At 34.2% G+C, this 14,507-nt stretch overlaps 1 protein-coding gene across 5 annotated transcripts; it reads right to left on the minus strand.

The window, feature by feature from the left end:
• On the minus strand, positions 20 to 10,521 carry LOC109728027 (protein LNK2). Of its 5 annotated transcripts, none has more exons than XM_020258293.1 (11): positions 10,292 to 10,521; positions 6,357 to 6,738; positions 6,145 to 6,265; positions 5,952 to 6,057; positions 5,726 to 5,833; positions 4,710 to 4,805; positions 2,494 to 3,237; positions 1,904 to 2,061; positions 670 to 812; positions 444 to 540; positions 20 to 334 (listed from the first exon to the last, which is right to left on the minus strand). In XM_020258293.1, exons 1-10 carry the CDS (start codon positions 10,346 to 10,348, stop codon positions 452 to 454), a joined length of 2,004 nt encoding a protein of 667 aa, XP_020113882.1. In that variant the 5' UTR covers positions 10,349 to 10,521; the 3' UTR covers positions 20 to 334; positions 444 to 451. The 5 variants fall into 5 exon arrangements, with proteins under 5 accessions (XP_020113882.1, XP_020113884.1, XP_020113883.1 ...); XM_020258295.1 differs by having other exon boundaries at positions 451 to 540; positions 10,322 to 10,520; XM_020258294.1 differs by having other exon boundaries at positions 451 to 540; positions 6,145 to 6,256; positions 10,292 to 10,520.

Genomic DNA, 14,507 nt, shown 5'->3' on the forward strand with positions numbered 1-14,507 from the left:
AACCACCACAAAAACACTATGCAGAAAAAGCTAAATAGGAATCCTCTAGTAAATGTAAGAGGTATGAGCAGTGTCACATTCTTGTTTTGCCCATGAGGGATCCACTGCTAGCAAAACAGTTCACAATTGTCTTCACAATTGTCTATTGTCTGACTGGGTGTAATTTTGCAAGAGATCCCAAGGGCCTAATTATACATGAGACTCAGACTGATTATTGATAACTAAGGGTGATCTACGCATCAAATCCTAAAGGGAGGGCACGTTGTCCAGGACTAGTCCAAGGCTTCTTCCTCACAATGTCTCCTGATTCCTGCTGATTCGTGATCGGCGCACTCTGAGGAAGAAAACCAACACATTAACTGACAAAGAGTTTTGCCAATGGTAATAAACAGACTTGACGAAGATTAAGAGGTGAAAGAGGCAGTAAGATCTTCTCTTAATACATCTTACTTCATGATGAAGGTTGCATCTCCATTTCTCCCATGTTTTGTCGGTTTTCCTCAGACGTGCTCCTGTGAGTGTTCAAGGACACCTTTGAATCTGGAATTTAGTTTTCCGACATAAGAGGGGTTAATCATAATCTTTGGTAGAAGTTCTATAATTTGAGAGCATATCTATAATTTGAGAGCACAAGAAAGGCACCTCATATCGGTTTAAGAAGAAACATACCAGGGTCAAATGAAGCAGGTGACAGCGGTGATTCTTCTTTTACAGGTGCCACCGACTTTTCCGAAGGCTTGTGGAAGAGCAAACGAGCCACCGTCCTGTCTATGGGATTGGTATATGTTTCTGCATTGCCCATTTTAGCACATCTGAAAACGACAGCAAGAGTATTTTAAGGCAAACTTATCATCTGGGTAAAACATGAGAACACAAACTCGGAATGTAATTACTTAAGAAGAATTTTGAAAAGCCTTTCTATGGGAAAAAATGAAAATAGTCGTTGAAAACTATAAGTATATATCACAATGCATGACTACATGAGTGCCCAGAAATTGTGAATGGGCTCATGCTAACCAGGGGCAAAGCCAGAGTTCAATATTAATGAGGACAAAAGCAATACAACAGAAAATTTTAATGACAACAATTTTTTATTTACTTTGCACTTATCAACCGATTAATTAATTTTAATGTGGTTTACGGTGCACTGGGTCTACCAATATTTTGGAAGTTAGATTGGGCACATCTTCTTTGGACAGTAGCATATGCTCATGCATGAACTGCATACATGAAGACTTTTAACAAGCCGTATCACAAAGGGCAATTAATGTTTGCAGAAGATGCCAATTCAAAATTGTCTCCCATATCATATTCATGTCTCACATGGACTACTCAACACCATGGCAATGCACCCTCCATTATAAAAGGCACGCATTCATCAAGTTGTAATGAAGTGCGGAACTCAGCGTAACTGAATTTATTTATTTCTCTCTGTTTGGTATTTAGAGAAGTCCATTTAAGGTAGTTTATGTGGACTCTTCAGGCAAAAAAGGGTGGTTATAACCATAAGACTTCATGTATCTAGTTCAAATGAACATAAAGGTGAGTACTTGAACTGTGATTTCTTCATATTTCCTATTATTTTTCGGCATTTTTTTCCATGTATTTTCGTTGATAGCACATCAAGTTAATCCTAAATTTCAACAAGGCTCATGAAAAGACTCTCTCACACAAGGTAATATTTGGTCAAATTTGTATTTTCATAATATGACATTGTGTAGATCTATGCAATAAGATTGTACAACTGTCTCCAAAATTTCACTGTAACAGAATAATATAAATATGGGTATGTATTAAAGGACAGTGCAAGCATCAAATAGTTAGATGTTTCCCCACATCATGATCTAGATTAGAAAATCAACTCTAAATGAAAAGATAAATCTAGATATATTATCTCACGTACCTTTTTCTTCTACTTGTTTCATCACTTTCTGATACTTCATCATCATCTTTGTTATTTGTATTAGTACTACTTCTATCACTAGCACTTTGCCTTTCCAAGGCACTTCGAGCTAAACGAAGCAAACTATCCCGAATGCAGAACCGAACTCTTATGTCCAACTGTAAGGAAACCCATTTGCTATTAGTACTAAGCTAACAAACAGGAATTCGTCTGCAACAACTTCACCATATGGTGATGCAGAAAGAGAAAAAGCCAAACCTTTATTAAAAAACTATATCTCAATAAATGGCAATACACAAAATCCATAGGTCCATTCCAAGTTCTTTTGCATATGTACAAATACATGGATGCAAAACTATGTAAATACGCCAGAAAATTTGGTACTTCTGTGGGTACCTCTGTGGCTTCCTTGCTTATTTAAGGTCCACCGTTGCATGGTATTTATGCAAAAATAGTTTTTGCATATATACCAACAATGGCATGCGTGCAAATAAATAGTCTTTTGGGGGTGCATATACCAACTTTGCAAGGTACTAGCACAATTTTGCATATTTGCAAGGGAATATATGCCACTTCAAAAGAAAGCATACCTTTCCCAAGGCATCTTGCAGCTGATAGTATATCCTTTCTTCCAAATAGGGATCATCCCCCATTGTGGAGATTTTCTGAGACTCATCATGGGCTCCCTGATTGGTCATCTCTGATGATGATACCATATTCGTAGCGCCTTCAACTACATCTGAACTGGTTAGAGAATCCCTATTTTTTTTCCTTGGAGAAACTGCTTGAGGGACCAGAGTATCACCACCAGAGACTTGGCCAAACTGCTGTTGTTGCTGTTGAATTGCAAGCATTGCCTGCATTTGCTGTCGCCGCCTCAGCTTTTCAATCTTTTCTTGAGGTGTCATCATTAGTGACCCTAAAGGTACATCCGGAATCTTATCTAAAGATTTTGAATTCTTTGAGGAATCTAGAAATGTTTTATAGACAGCAGAAGGCAGTTTTGATTGGGCCCTATCAGCATAAATATTTGGCATCTGTGGTATAGAAGGAAATGAACACGCAGGATATCCATAGCCAGAAATCACAAACTGATGAGAGTGGGCAAGTTGTCTTATTTGCTCGGCTTTCCCAGCTTGCGTGTGTTGACCAACAGCAGGAGATTGAAAAGTTTGTAGAGGAGCTTTAACAAATGTCTGCATATTAGGGCTTGTAAACTGCTGGCCTCGGTTATTTTCGTGGAGAATGCCACCAATTGAATGCTGGGGAAATTTATTCTTGCTTCTTTCTTCTGCCTTCTTACGTGATTTTGGTAGTCTCTTCGGTATATCACGCTGCAAAAAAGAAAAGAAGCGAAAACTATTTAACACAATGTAATTTAAGAAATGAGTAATGAAAACTTTCACAGAAAGCAATAAGGTTTTGCCAATGTACTCGGATTCCAATGTCAACCAAACAGAAAACAATAAGGTTTTGCCAATGTACTCGGATTCCAATGTTAACCAAACTTCCTGACAAAATGTTATCACAAAAATAAAACACTCGTAAGTTGCCTAACTGGAATTCATAATTACTTCAGAAACTATGGATCATTTAGTTATAATAAGCACAACTTTAAATAGGACAGAAACAAAGGTTTAAAGTGGCGTGACACGGGGGTGTGCCGTTATGTCCCTGGCACAATAAGACACAGGCACACTTGCGTGCCGATAGATACGCATACCCTCCTACTGGCACGCTTTGGCACGAACTTATTTCAATTTTTTTTTTTATTCCAGTAAACTCTTATAATGTTATTTTGAAAGATTTAAATAAATAATTATGAATATTTACTATGTATACCTTACTATACTCATCAATTAACATGCATGTAAGCTTTTTGTAAGTAAAGTACGACTATACCTGATATGGATAGAAATTAAAATACAATAATAAAATTCACAAGTACAATAATTATTTAAATTTACATCATTACATAGAAATGACTGCTTAATTCCACATAGATTGTCGCGCTTGATCATATCGCATATTGTCATCTGCAGATACAAGATTTATTTGATAATGTTGATATAAGTATTGCTGGTATTGTGAGAAAGTCATATATTCCCGATATTATATTCATATTTTTTGTTCTTTTATTCTTTTAAAAATATCTGATCAAAATTTGTTTAGAAGATCGATTTTTGTTCCCCTGATTCACCGAAAGCTTCGCGGTGTAACAAATTTTGATAAAATATTTTGCGAAGAAAAAATGGACAATATAGGTGGCCCGGGGGGGCTCAATACCCCAAAGAACAAAAGAAAAAAGAAAAAGCAAAAAAAAAAGCCAAAAAGGGAAAAAAAAAAAAAAAAAAAAAAAAAAAAAAAANACCTGCGCGTGCCACTTTGTCTCGAGCAGCACGCATGCGCGTGCCGTCAGACGGGGGGGGGGGCGCGTCCGAGAAACCCCCCTGTACCGTGCCCCCTTCTTGAGGGCACGGTACGGCACGCCCCCGTGCCGTATGGCACGGGCAGCACTTAATTCCTTAGCAAAAACAGCTATTATATCTTCAAATTGTTGAAGAAGTATTTCAAAATTTCAACAATTTAAAACAACAGAACCAACTTAAAAAGAGAACATATAAGCTTAACTAAACAAATAAACTATAATTTGCATCTTATCCTTATTAGACACCTACTGTCCTTAAAATATAAGCAGCTCAAGATTTTTACTTATTGGTTGTTAGTGACAGTTGCATATGGAAACTGCAGTGTATTTTAGATCATTGTATGGATCGTAGTAATTGCTTTTGGTGTAATTAACTACCTTCTCTGCAGACTGGCTTGGTTTTCCAGAATATTCACTGGTAGCATGATTCTCGCGTTTAGTCTGCTCAGCATATTTGGCATTAACATCCCCTACCTGCCAAAGTGGACAAAAAAATCATCTGACTACTAATCTGCTCGAGGGCTTTTTTTGCATTTAGTCCCTCTCCAAAAAAAAAAATTACAAGTGACCCTAACAAAGTTATATTTGCACATATGGCCCTCCCCTTGCCACGAGAGCGCCACGTTTGTATTTTTAAATTGAACACGGCGAATGAATCACCGTATTTAAACACGTGATTGAATCACCGTATTTAAACACGTGATTGAATCACCGTGTTCACATCCACACTCTAGTCCCTCCTTTTTTACTTAGAGACAAAAAAAAATACAAAAGGGAACATGGTGATCCAATCACCGTATTTAAATACGGTGATTGAATCATCATGTTCAACTTAAAAATACCACCTAAGCGCTCACGTGGTAAGAAGAGGGTTATTTATGCAAATATAAATTTATTAGGGCCATTTGTAAAAAAAAAAGATTTTGAGGGAGCTAAATGAAAAAAAGCCCTCTGCTCTAGAATTACTATACGTGAAAAATATGCCAGCTCCCTCTGAACATTAGCACATTACATGTCACTACCCGAACTTTAAGAAGTTAATATAAACTACATAAACTTTGTTACTGTTTCAATCAACAACCTATCCCGAGTTCCGTTAACTTTTTTCTCAAAAATTTCGAAGCACATTAAATCCAAATGATTCGAATAACCCTAGAATTGTCCAAACAGTCAAAAGAAAAGGGCGTTTTAATCAGTTGGCTTTCACATGATCCCAGATTGTTTTGGAAAGTCAATATTACTCAGGGCTTGGTAGTTGTTGACTGAAAAATTTACAATATTGTGGTTTGTCTGATTTTTGAAGTTCAGATTGATATCTGCATTGAGAAATCGTTCAAGGGTCTTGCATATTTTTTCCTTGAAATATATACACATATATAAATTTGGGCGTGCACCTTCTCTTCTAGTGGAAGAACTGGTTTACTTCTTCCACCAGAAAGTTCATTAAAATGGACCGAGGAAGAACCATGATTAGAAGATTGATCCCTGTCAGATAGCAAGTCCTGCTCACCAGAATTTTCAGTGTTTTATTAATTCTAAGCAATAATCAAAGATAAAAACAAATACAAAGACCTCAATATACTGAAAAATATGGTATCAATAACTTAGGCATGCACATACAGGAGTAGGGATTGATTGAGAGGTGCTACTAATGACGTCTGAAGATGCAGAAACAAACTCTCCAGTATATCCAATAATTTCATTACCAAATATGGGGTCACTATTGCTGCAAGATAATAACTTCTATCAGAATTGTCAAATCATTGAAGTGTAGATACTTAAAAAGTTCAACAAGGAAATTAGAGATATTTACCTAAATATGCGGTCAAGATCATCAAAATCTCCAATATTAGCCCAATCACAGTCTAGAAAATTGTCGCTCTCCATGTCTTCATGATCATTACCAAATACTTCCGACTGACCATCTAGCTGCACTGTATGATTGGTTAAAAAAAAGCTGTATGATGTGCTTAAAGATCATCCATTCTGGTAAAGTTGTTGACTCTTATAAAACTGTCATATTACCTCTTACTTTGTCCAAGTTCTGGACAGCATTAAAGTCATTCAAATATGCTGTTGCCATCGAGTCATGATCACTTTCATTATTGTAACTTCTACCAAGTGCGGCATCTAAAGAAGGAAGATCTGGCCATGATTCTAGTTCAAGTTGGGGAGCAGACAGTTCCCCATTTGTTTGAAGCACCGGCTGGTTTTCGACGTGACGCCCTTGGTAATCAGCATTAGACCGAGAGGTTTGCTCAGTGGACGCAAATACGGTATTTTCTTCAGTTTTCTGCTTCTTATTATAATCTGCATAAGTAAGTAACCTATTTTCTTCTGTGCCCTTAGGGTAAGGGACAATATGGTCTTCACTCTCGCTGAATTCAGCCCATATTGTGTCCCCGACCTGAAATTTTAAGGTATTTATGCAAGGACCATTATAAGCCTCTCTTGCGAAATTAGGAAGCACCAATAAAAAAGGCTGCTTGCGATTATAATACATACTTTGTAAATATGAAAGGAAATTATGACATAGTACTTGGATATGAAACAATAAAAAGCCAAATATATCTAGCCAAAATATACATGAAGAAGACATGACGACTAGAACGATTCACATTGTTTCTGTTAAGATCTGCATTCTACAATTACAGGCCAATTTTTTAGTACTGAAAGCAGATCTACAATCAGTCAAATATCAAGGAAAGCTAGAAAAACATATGATCAAAATTTGTGAGATTCAAAGATTAATTCAAAGCTGATAGTCCACAGTGATGTAAATATATAAACATATCAGTTGAATTATAACAAATACACATATATATACATACAAATACACACACACACATTCGTATCAGTTGCATCACACACATTGCTAAATCTTATGAAGAGGACTTAACAAATAAACTCAATAGAAACTAGATGATAAAACACCAACACAGCATCTGATTTAGAGGTCCTTTCCTTACGAATTGAGTAAATCAATAAAGGTCTAGATATAACAGCTCAAGACAAGGTTTTGAAACAATTATGCTTCAATAGTAAGTCACATAGAAGCTTGTAAGGGTTTGAAGTAGGAAACATCAACACTTTAAAAGTGTTTCCATGTCCGTGTCCAATACGGTTCCTAGGGTGACACTATACAGACGTATCCATCATGTGTTCACTATCCACCGACTCACTGGCCAAGTGTCCATTCCATGCTCACATCATCCCCCTCATGATCCTACACCTCCCTCGCATTTCCTAGTATGTTGATTGCATATCCGCTAATAACAAAACATAAGAATTTTTAATATCCGTCTCCCTTATAGTTATTCAGATGATTGACTTTGTGGTTAAGTATTCAGATGATTGACTTTGTGGTTAACGTCATTATTCTAGGGTTTTATGATGGATTTTCCATGCTCAGTTTCCTAACTGTAGAGTAGATCAGCCAACTAATTTGGTGCCAAAGGTAAACCAACCTATTGTGTTCTAATCTAGTAAAATGCCGTGGTTGACCAGACTAATAAGATCCTATGATTAAAATTCTCATCCTGTTCCTTATAGAGCTTGTAATAGACCAATCTATCATGCCAATTGAAGGTTTGATCAACCCAACTGAAGCAGATTTTTGCGGTCAAAGTGTCAGATGTGTGGTTTGCAGAGAAGATTGCCAACTAGTCTGACACCCTAGTCTAACAGACAAGAACTGCAGACATAGGTATCTATTGGGATCTTTTGATTTTTAAGAATGTTTTTGGCTCTAAGACCTGTTCTTGTGCAATATTTGGCCAAGATAAAAAAATGGATTAATTATCTATTTTGAGGAGCAAATCTTAGCTGGGTAAGTAGGTTGGTCATCCAAGTTGGCATTTGGCTTCAAAAATATAACAGAACTTGTAAGAACAACTTTGAAGAACAGTAGATGTCACATATTTGTATCTTGTATGTTAAACTATTTAAAGATAATTGTTTTTGCAGTGATATTCATACTCTTCAACATGGTGGCATGCTCAATAAAATGCTTGGATCATGATCTTGTACTCCAACCTCTATATTACATCTCGATTTCATAACCACATTTGTCATGAATAGCCACCTGAAACCATGCCAGTCTTTTGCTGATTACTTTAGACCGTCTCTATGTTAACATTCACATTTTATACAAATATACTTGCAGCAGTTTTGTTTCATATCCTTCAAATTGTAGGAAATATGTTCACGACTAGTCGTTCCAAGTTTGATCATGAGACCTGAAATCTTAAACTCGAAACCCCATTTCCAATCTTGACTCTTCTCTCTTTTTGATCTTCCTCATTTAACAAAGACCAGTGGTTGTCTAAAGAGTCAACTAGGATGCCCGAAGCATTATTTCAATACAAGTGGAATATAATGATACCACTAGTGAAGGGACAAAAACTTCCATAAAAGTACCACGCTACGCCTCAAACACAACATCCTTTCTTCCTACTTTTACTTCAGTATGTATTTTAACATTTGATGTATCCAAAGCATGATTGACAAAAAGAAATCAAAGATTAAATCCCTTAGATCTGTCATTACCCATCATTTTCCTAACGTTAGATTGGTTGTTTTTACACAATGAAGGAGGATGTGTATTACGAAACAATCCCTATATAGAGTTTGTTCCTTGATAACATCCACGTATGACTACTCAACCCCCCTAAAGCAGAGCAACACATCTATCTAGTTGGAAAACCAAAGTTCCAAATATATTTCATCCTAATGACGAAAAACAACATATAGATAGATTTGTAGATACCTCATCTTGCCATAACTCCAAAGACACATACAACTCATAATCTTCATCTGTAAACACTTCTATAATCTAATAATTGAAAAATTGGTTCCGTGTTCCTTCATACATAGTCAAAACCCTTTATTTGCATAAAAAATAAAAAAAAGGACCCCTAATTCCTATCAAGCAGCTACTAACCATCTTTCCCATATCAACATATTCATTTCACCAAATCAATGAACTTAAAAGGCATAGAACAATAGCAAATTATGCAAAAAAAAAGAAAGAAAAAAAAAGACCAAATACATCAAGAAACTGCAAGAATTAAACAAAAATAATAATAATAATCATAAATACTAGGAAAAAATTAGCAGGTCATCTTACATATCGACCTACACATTTCACCAAATAAATGAACAAAACAGACAAAGAACAACAGCAAATTACCCAACAAAACAAGACCTAGTTTAAGCTAATAAGCACACCCAGAAACAGAAAGAAATTATACAAAAACACCTGAAAAATAGGGACAAATTACTGTACCATCTTTACATGTCGATCTACTCATTTCACAAAATCAATGGCTAAACAATGAAAGAACAATACCAAATTATACGACAAAATTGGATAACATTTAACCCGAGAAACACATCAAGAATCAACAATAAGTTAACCAAAAACAAACCACAAATGGGGAGAAATAATCAGACGACATATACAAGTTGATCTACTCATTTCACCATATCAAAGAACCAAACAACCAACAAATATTATCAAACTATTCAGCAAAATAGGCGAAATTAAGCCAAAAAAACACCAAGAAACAGCACTAATTCAACCAAAAACACACGAAAAATGGGAAGAAATTATCGGACCATCTATACAAGCCGATCTACTCATTTCACCATATCAAAGAACCAAACAAGCAACAAATATTATCAAACTATTCAGCACAATTAGGCGGAATTAAAGGTAACAAACACATCAAGAAACAACAATAATCAAACCAAAAACACACGAAAAATGGGAAAAAAATTATTGGAAAATCTGTACATGTCAATCAACTCACCTCACCAAATCATATTAAAAAAAAAAAAAAACTATACAGCAAAAATTAGACCACAATTAAGCTAACAAACACATCAAAAAACCCCGATTACTTAAACCAAAGTACATGAAAAATTAAGCAACCAAAATTAAAGGGGAAAAAAATTACGAAGGGGTGATGGATTCGATTGAAGGGAACCTGATCTTGATCGTTCCAATCAAACATGTTCGAAGCAGCGAAAAATCTCCGACCCCGATCTCAGAAGCTTAAAACGATCCCAATCCGAAACGCACATCTCCAAAACCCTTCGCCTCTGAATCCACTCTAGCAGAAGCACCTCCTCTCTCTCTCTCTCTCTCTTCCCCCGTTCTTTGGCGTCTCACGCGGACTCACAAATCGCTACTTCCCGGTTTACTGAGGCCTATAGAGCCATCTGTGGACCCGGTCTGCCACGTCACCAACAACCATTTCGAAATGTGGTTTTAGAGAAGTTTTATCTATAAATAAAATAAAATTGTAAAATTTTAAATATATGGGCTAATCAGATATAGAATATGTTCGTATTTAAAATTAAAATTTCACACCATTTGCTTTATAGTGGGACATTAGGTGTCGTCCTTATTATGTTCTTTTCAAAAAAAAATCGTTCGATGGTAATAAATAATAATAATAATATTTATTATTTCTTACGTAGAAAATAAATTTTATAGTTTATAATTTTTAAAATATTTAGATTCATAATTATTAAATTAAATGTATGCAGTTCAATGCTATTAGCTCCAAATATTGACATTATAAAAAAGAAATATTTCATTTTATTTACATTGCATTACAAAATGCAGTTTAATTTTCAAAAATTTAAAATATCCACAGTAGGATTTTTCGGAAAGCAGCTGTCGGTGGACCCGGTGCACCGGCAATTTCTCGGGCGGTTTAGAGGGATGGATGGGTGCGCCCGTGAACACGTGTCGGTACGGCGCTGGTTCGGTTCGGGGAGCACGCGAGGGAGCGCCACGTGTAGGTCCGCATCTCGGGTAGTGGCGGAGAGGGGTCGATCAAATGCGCGGCGCTGATTGGCTGCGTGGGAGTGGGGGGTTCTCCGGAGTTTGGGTTTCAATTCGCGAAAAGGGATTAGAATTTGAATTTGAGTTTTCGAGGTAAAATTGCATGATGACGCCTTCAACTATACCGAATTCTGAAATTAACACCTAATTTTGTTTTTAGATTAAGGTACCGTTTGGTTCGGGTATAAACAAGAACTAGCTATTATAGGGATAGGTACAAGTATGGGGATAAGAAAAATAGCGTTTGGATGAAAATTGGGTTGTTCCCGAGGATAAGAAAAATATTAGAAAGTTTTATATAAAAAATAGAGGTGTTGGTGGGGATAACCGAGAACTACTATTCTCGGGTAAAAAATTAGCGTTTGGGTATAAAGGGGGGGATAAGGGCCTATCCCTATCCCTATTCCCAAACCAAACGGTGCCTAAAAGTCTCTTGACCGCTTCTATTATTTTTAAAGATTAATTTCACCCAGATCCCTATAAATACAGTGATTGACAAATATATTCTTATAAAGTTCAACTTTCATATATTGTCCCAATAAAAGTTCTAATATTTTTATATATATCTTTCTGTTTTGTTACCGTTAGAGAACTGTTTATATTTTTTATTTCACCATCACAAATATATCCCTCCAAAATTCATAACAGTATAATATAAGAGAGATAAAAATATCAAAAACTAACCAGAATTAAATATTTAACTTATAGTTAACTAAATTTTTTTATTAGATTCTAACGATAGAGACATATTTGAAAACATCAGGATTTTTGCAGGAACTTATATGAAATTAGCCCTATTTTTAAATTTGAATTGCTAACTTAATATCTCGATTAGCTATTAGCAAGTAATTAGTCTAATTACATCTGCTAAAAAGTACAAGGCCACTAAGTTTGAACGAATTATCAATAAATTTGATAAATTTCTTAATTTAGTTCGCTAATATCATTCAGTTCCAAAATACTTGATTCTTTTACTCTTAGGGTGCGTTTGGTTCGCGCTATCTTTTAAAAATTTCTAGTAATCCAATGGGAATAAAAAAAATATGACGGTATTTGGTTAAACGCACTAACTAATCTAGTTGGTAATATTGAATTCACTTGGAAATAAGATTCACCCCAAAGTACTAATCTTATTCCCTTGAGTGAGGGTGGGTATCCTCATATTAATAGATTGGGGTAATCATAATATGTCTAATCTCTTTCTTTCTTCCTACCTGCCGGCTAATTTATATTATTTTTCTTTACACTCTAACCTTATATCTCTCTCTAAACTTATTTTTCTCTCTAAAATTCAACTTTTTTTTCTCTCTCTAAACTAAGCTTTCTCTCTCTCTTTCTAAAATTTCAACTCTCTCACTCCCTCTAATTTTGACTATATTTTTCTTTCTATTTTTTTAAATTATGCTCTCTCTCTCTCTCTAACTTATACTCTCTCACCCTTTTTCCTAAAAAGATGTTGAAACTTTTGATAATATTATCTAAAATTAATTAATTAAATAAATAAATTAATTGTATATTTTTTGTAATATTAAATAACATGGCTAATTAATATTACCGTGCGAACCAAATATAGAAATTTTACATTCTTAGTAATATGATAAATAAGAATAAGATTCTCGGATATCTTTTATTCCTAGTAATCTGCGAACCAAACGCACACTTAATTTGTTAGTTAGCTAAGTTAAAATTTTTGTCAAATTTAATAAGTCAATCAGCTATTAGCAGTTGATTATTCTGGTTTTATTTGCTACAAAGCAATTAAAACATTAAATTAGATAAAACCATTAATTAAATTTGATAAAAGTCCTCAATGTGTTTGAAAATTTCATAGTTCGCTAAAGTAAAAACTTTGTTGAATTTAACAGCTCCATTAGTTACCAGCGTCAGATTAAATTTTTTACGGAGTACTTGAAGTCATTAAATTTAATATAAATTATTAATAAATTTAGAAATATTTTAATTTATTTTTGTAAAATTAATTAAGGTTAATAACATCATTGGTCCTCAACCTCTGTACTATTTTTCACTTGAGTCCCCAACATTGTTTTCGCAATCAAGTCCCAATCTCTTGATTTTATTGTAATTGCGTCACAACCGTTAAAAAAAGGAGTTAAAATTAATGGAATCACCATTTTAGTGCTTTTTTTTGTATGTTAATTTTGGTTCCTAAACTTTGCTCGTTTTTTTACTTTAGTCTCTAAAAATAAAATTTTAATTTTTTAAATTTAAATTCAAAATTAATATTAAAATTAAAATTTAAAACTAATAAGAAATTATAATTTTGAATTTGAATTGAAAGCTATAATTTTGATTTAAATCTGAATTAAAATTCAAATTTTAAATTGAATCTAAATTTTGAATTCAAACTTAAATTTTTTAGTTTATTTTTGATTTTTGAGTTTGCATTTAAAATCAAAATTTTAAAACTAAAATTTAAATTTAAAATCTAAATTTGAATTTAGAATCAAATTCAAAATTTGAATTTTAAATTTTAAATTTGAATTTGAGATCTAATTTCAATTCTAAATTTAAAAATTTAAACTTTGAATTCAGATTCACATTTTGAATTTAAAATTTCAATTCAAAGTTTGAAATTAAATTAGAATTAGACAAAATGTGAATTTGAATTTCAAATTAAATACAAAATTGAAATTTGAATTCAAATTTAAATTTGAATCCAATATCAAAATTTAAATTTAAAATTTAAATATTAAATAAAAATTTTGCTTCGAATTTATAATTTAATTCAAAATATATTTTAAATTAAAATTGTATAATCAGTTGGCATTGATATAACGCTTCCGTGGCACTAAGAGACGCCTCCAAGGCGACGATATAGTGCTGACGTGATATTTTTCGTCAATTTTAACCTCAATTTTGACGACTGACATTTAATTACAATAAAATCAAGAGGTTGAGGATTTGGCCGTAAAAAAAAAAAAAATGGAGACCAAAGTAAAAATGGGGCCAAAGGTTGCGGACCATTGGTGTAATTAACCCACTAATGGGTATTAATTCCAAGAAACTAAAAACTAATAAGAGGGCATCAATTGAAAAGTAAAAGTTTTGGGAGCGAATTATAAATAACATATAGGTGAGGTGTCTCCATGCATTTTTACCTGCACGGTTGTTTTCTGGAACTTTCCAGCAAGTGGGGGGCGGGGATGTGTTGGGCCGTCGCTCTCGATTGACCCATCCACGTTTACTGGCGTCGCATGCTCTTATCTTATCCGCATGGTGGGGACGTTAACGGATACGGATTTTGGAAATGTTATTCGAACCCGAATTCAAATACAATGGATTTAATTCGATTCAAAAGG

The sequence above is a fragment of the Ananas comosus genome, linkage group 23, assembly GCF_001540865.1.
Source record: "Ananas comosus cultivar F153 linkage group 23, ASM154086v1, whole genome shotgun sequence".
In the NCBI taxonomy this organism is placed as follows: Eukaryota; Viridiplantae; Streptophyta; class Magnoliopsida; order Poales; family Bromeliaceae; genus Ananas; species Ananas comosus.

Coding starts and splice junctions, on each gene's coding strand:
- LOC109728027 (XM_020258293.1), bottom strand. CDS start 10,348: ATGTTTGATTGGAACGATCAAGATCAGGTTCCCTTCAATCGAATCCAT. Junction 6,266..6,356: donor GAACTTGGACAAAGTAAGAG/GTAATATGACAG, acceptor CCAATCATACAG/TGCAGCTAGATGGTCAGTCG. Junction 4,806..5,725: donor TTCTTCCACTAGAAGAGAAG/GTGCACGCCCAA, acceptor CCACTTTGGCAG/GTAGGGGATGTTAATGCCAA.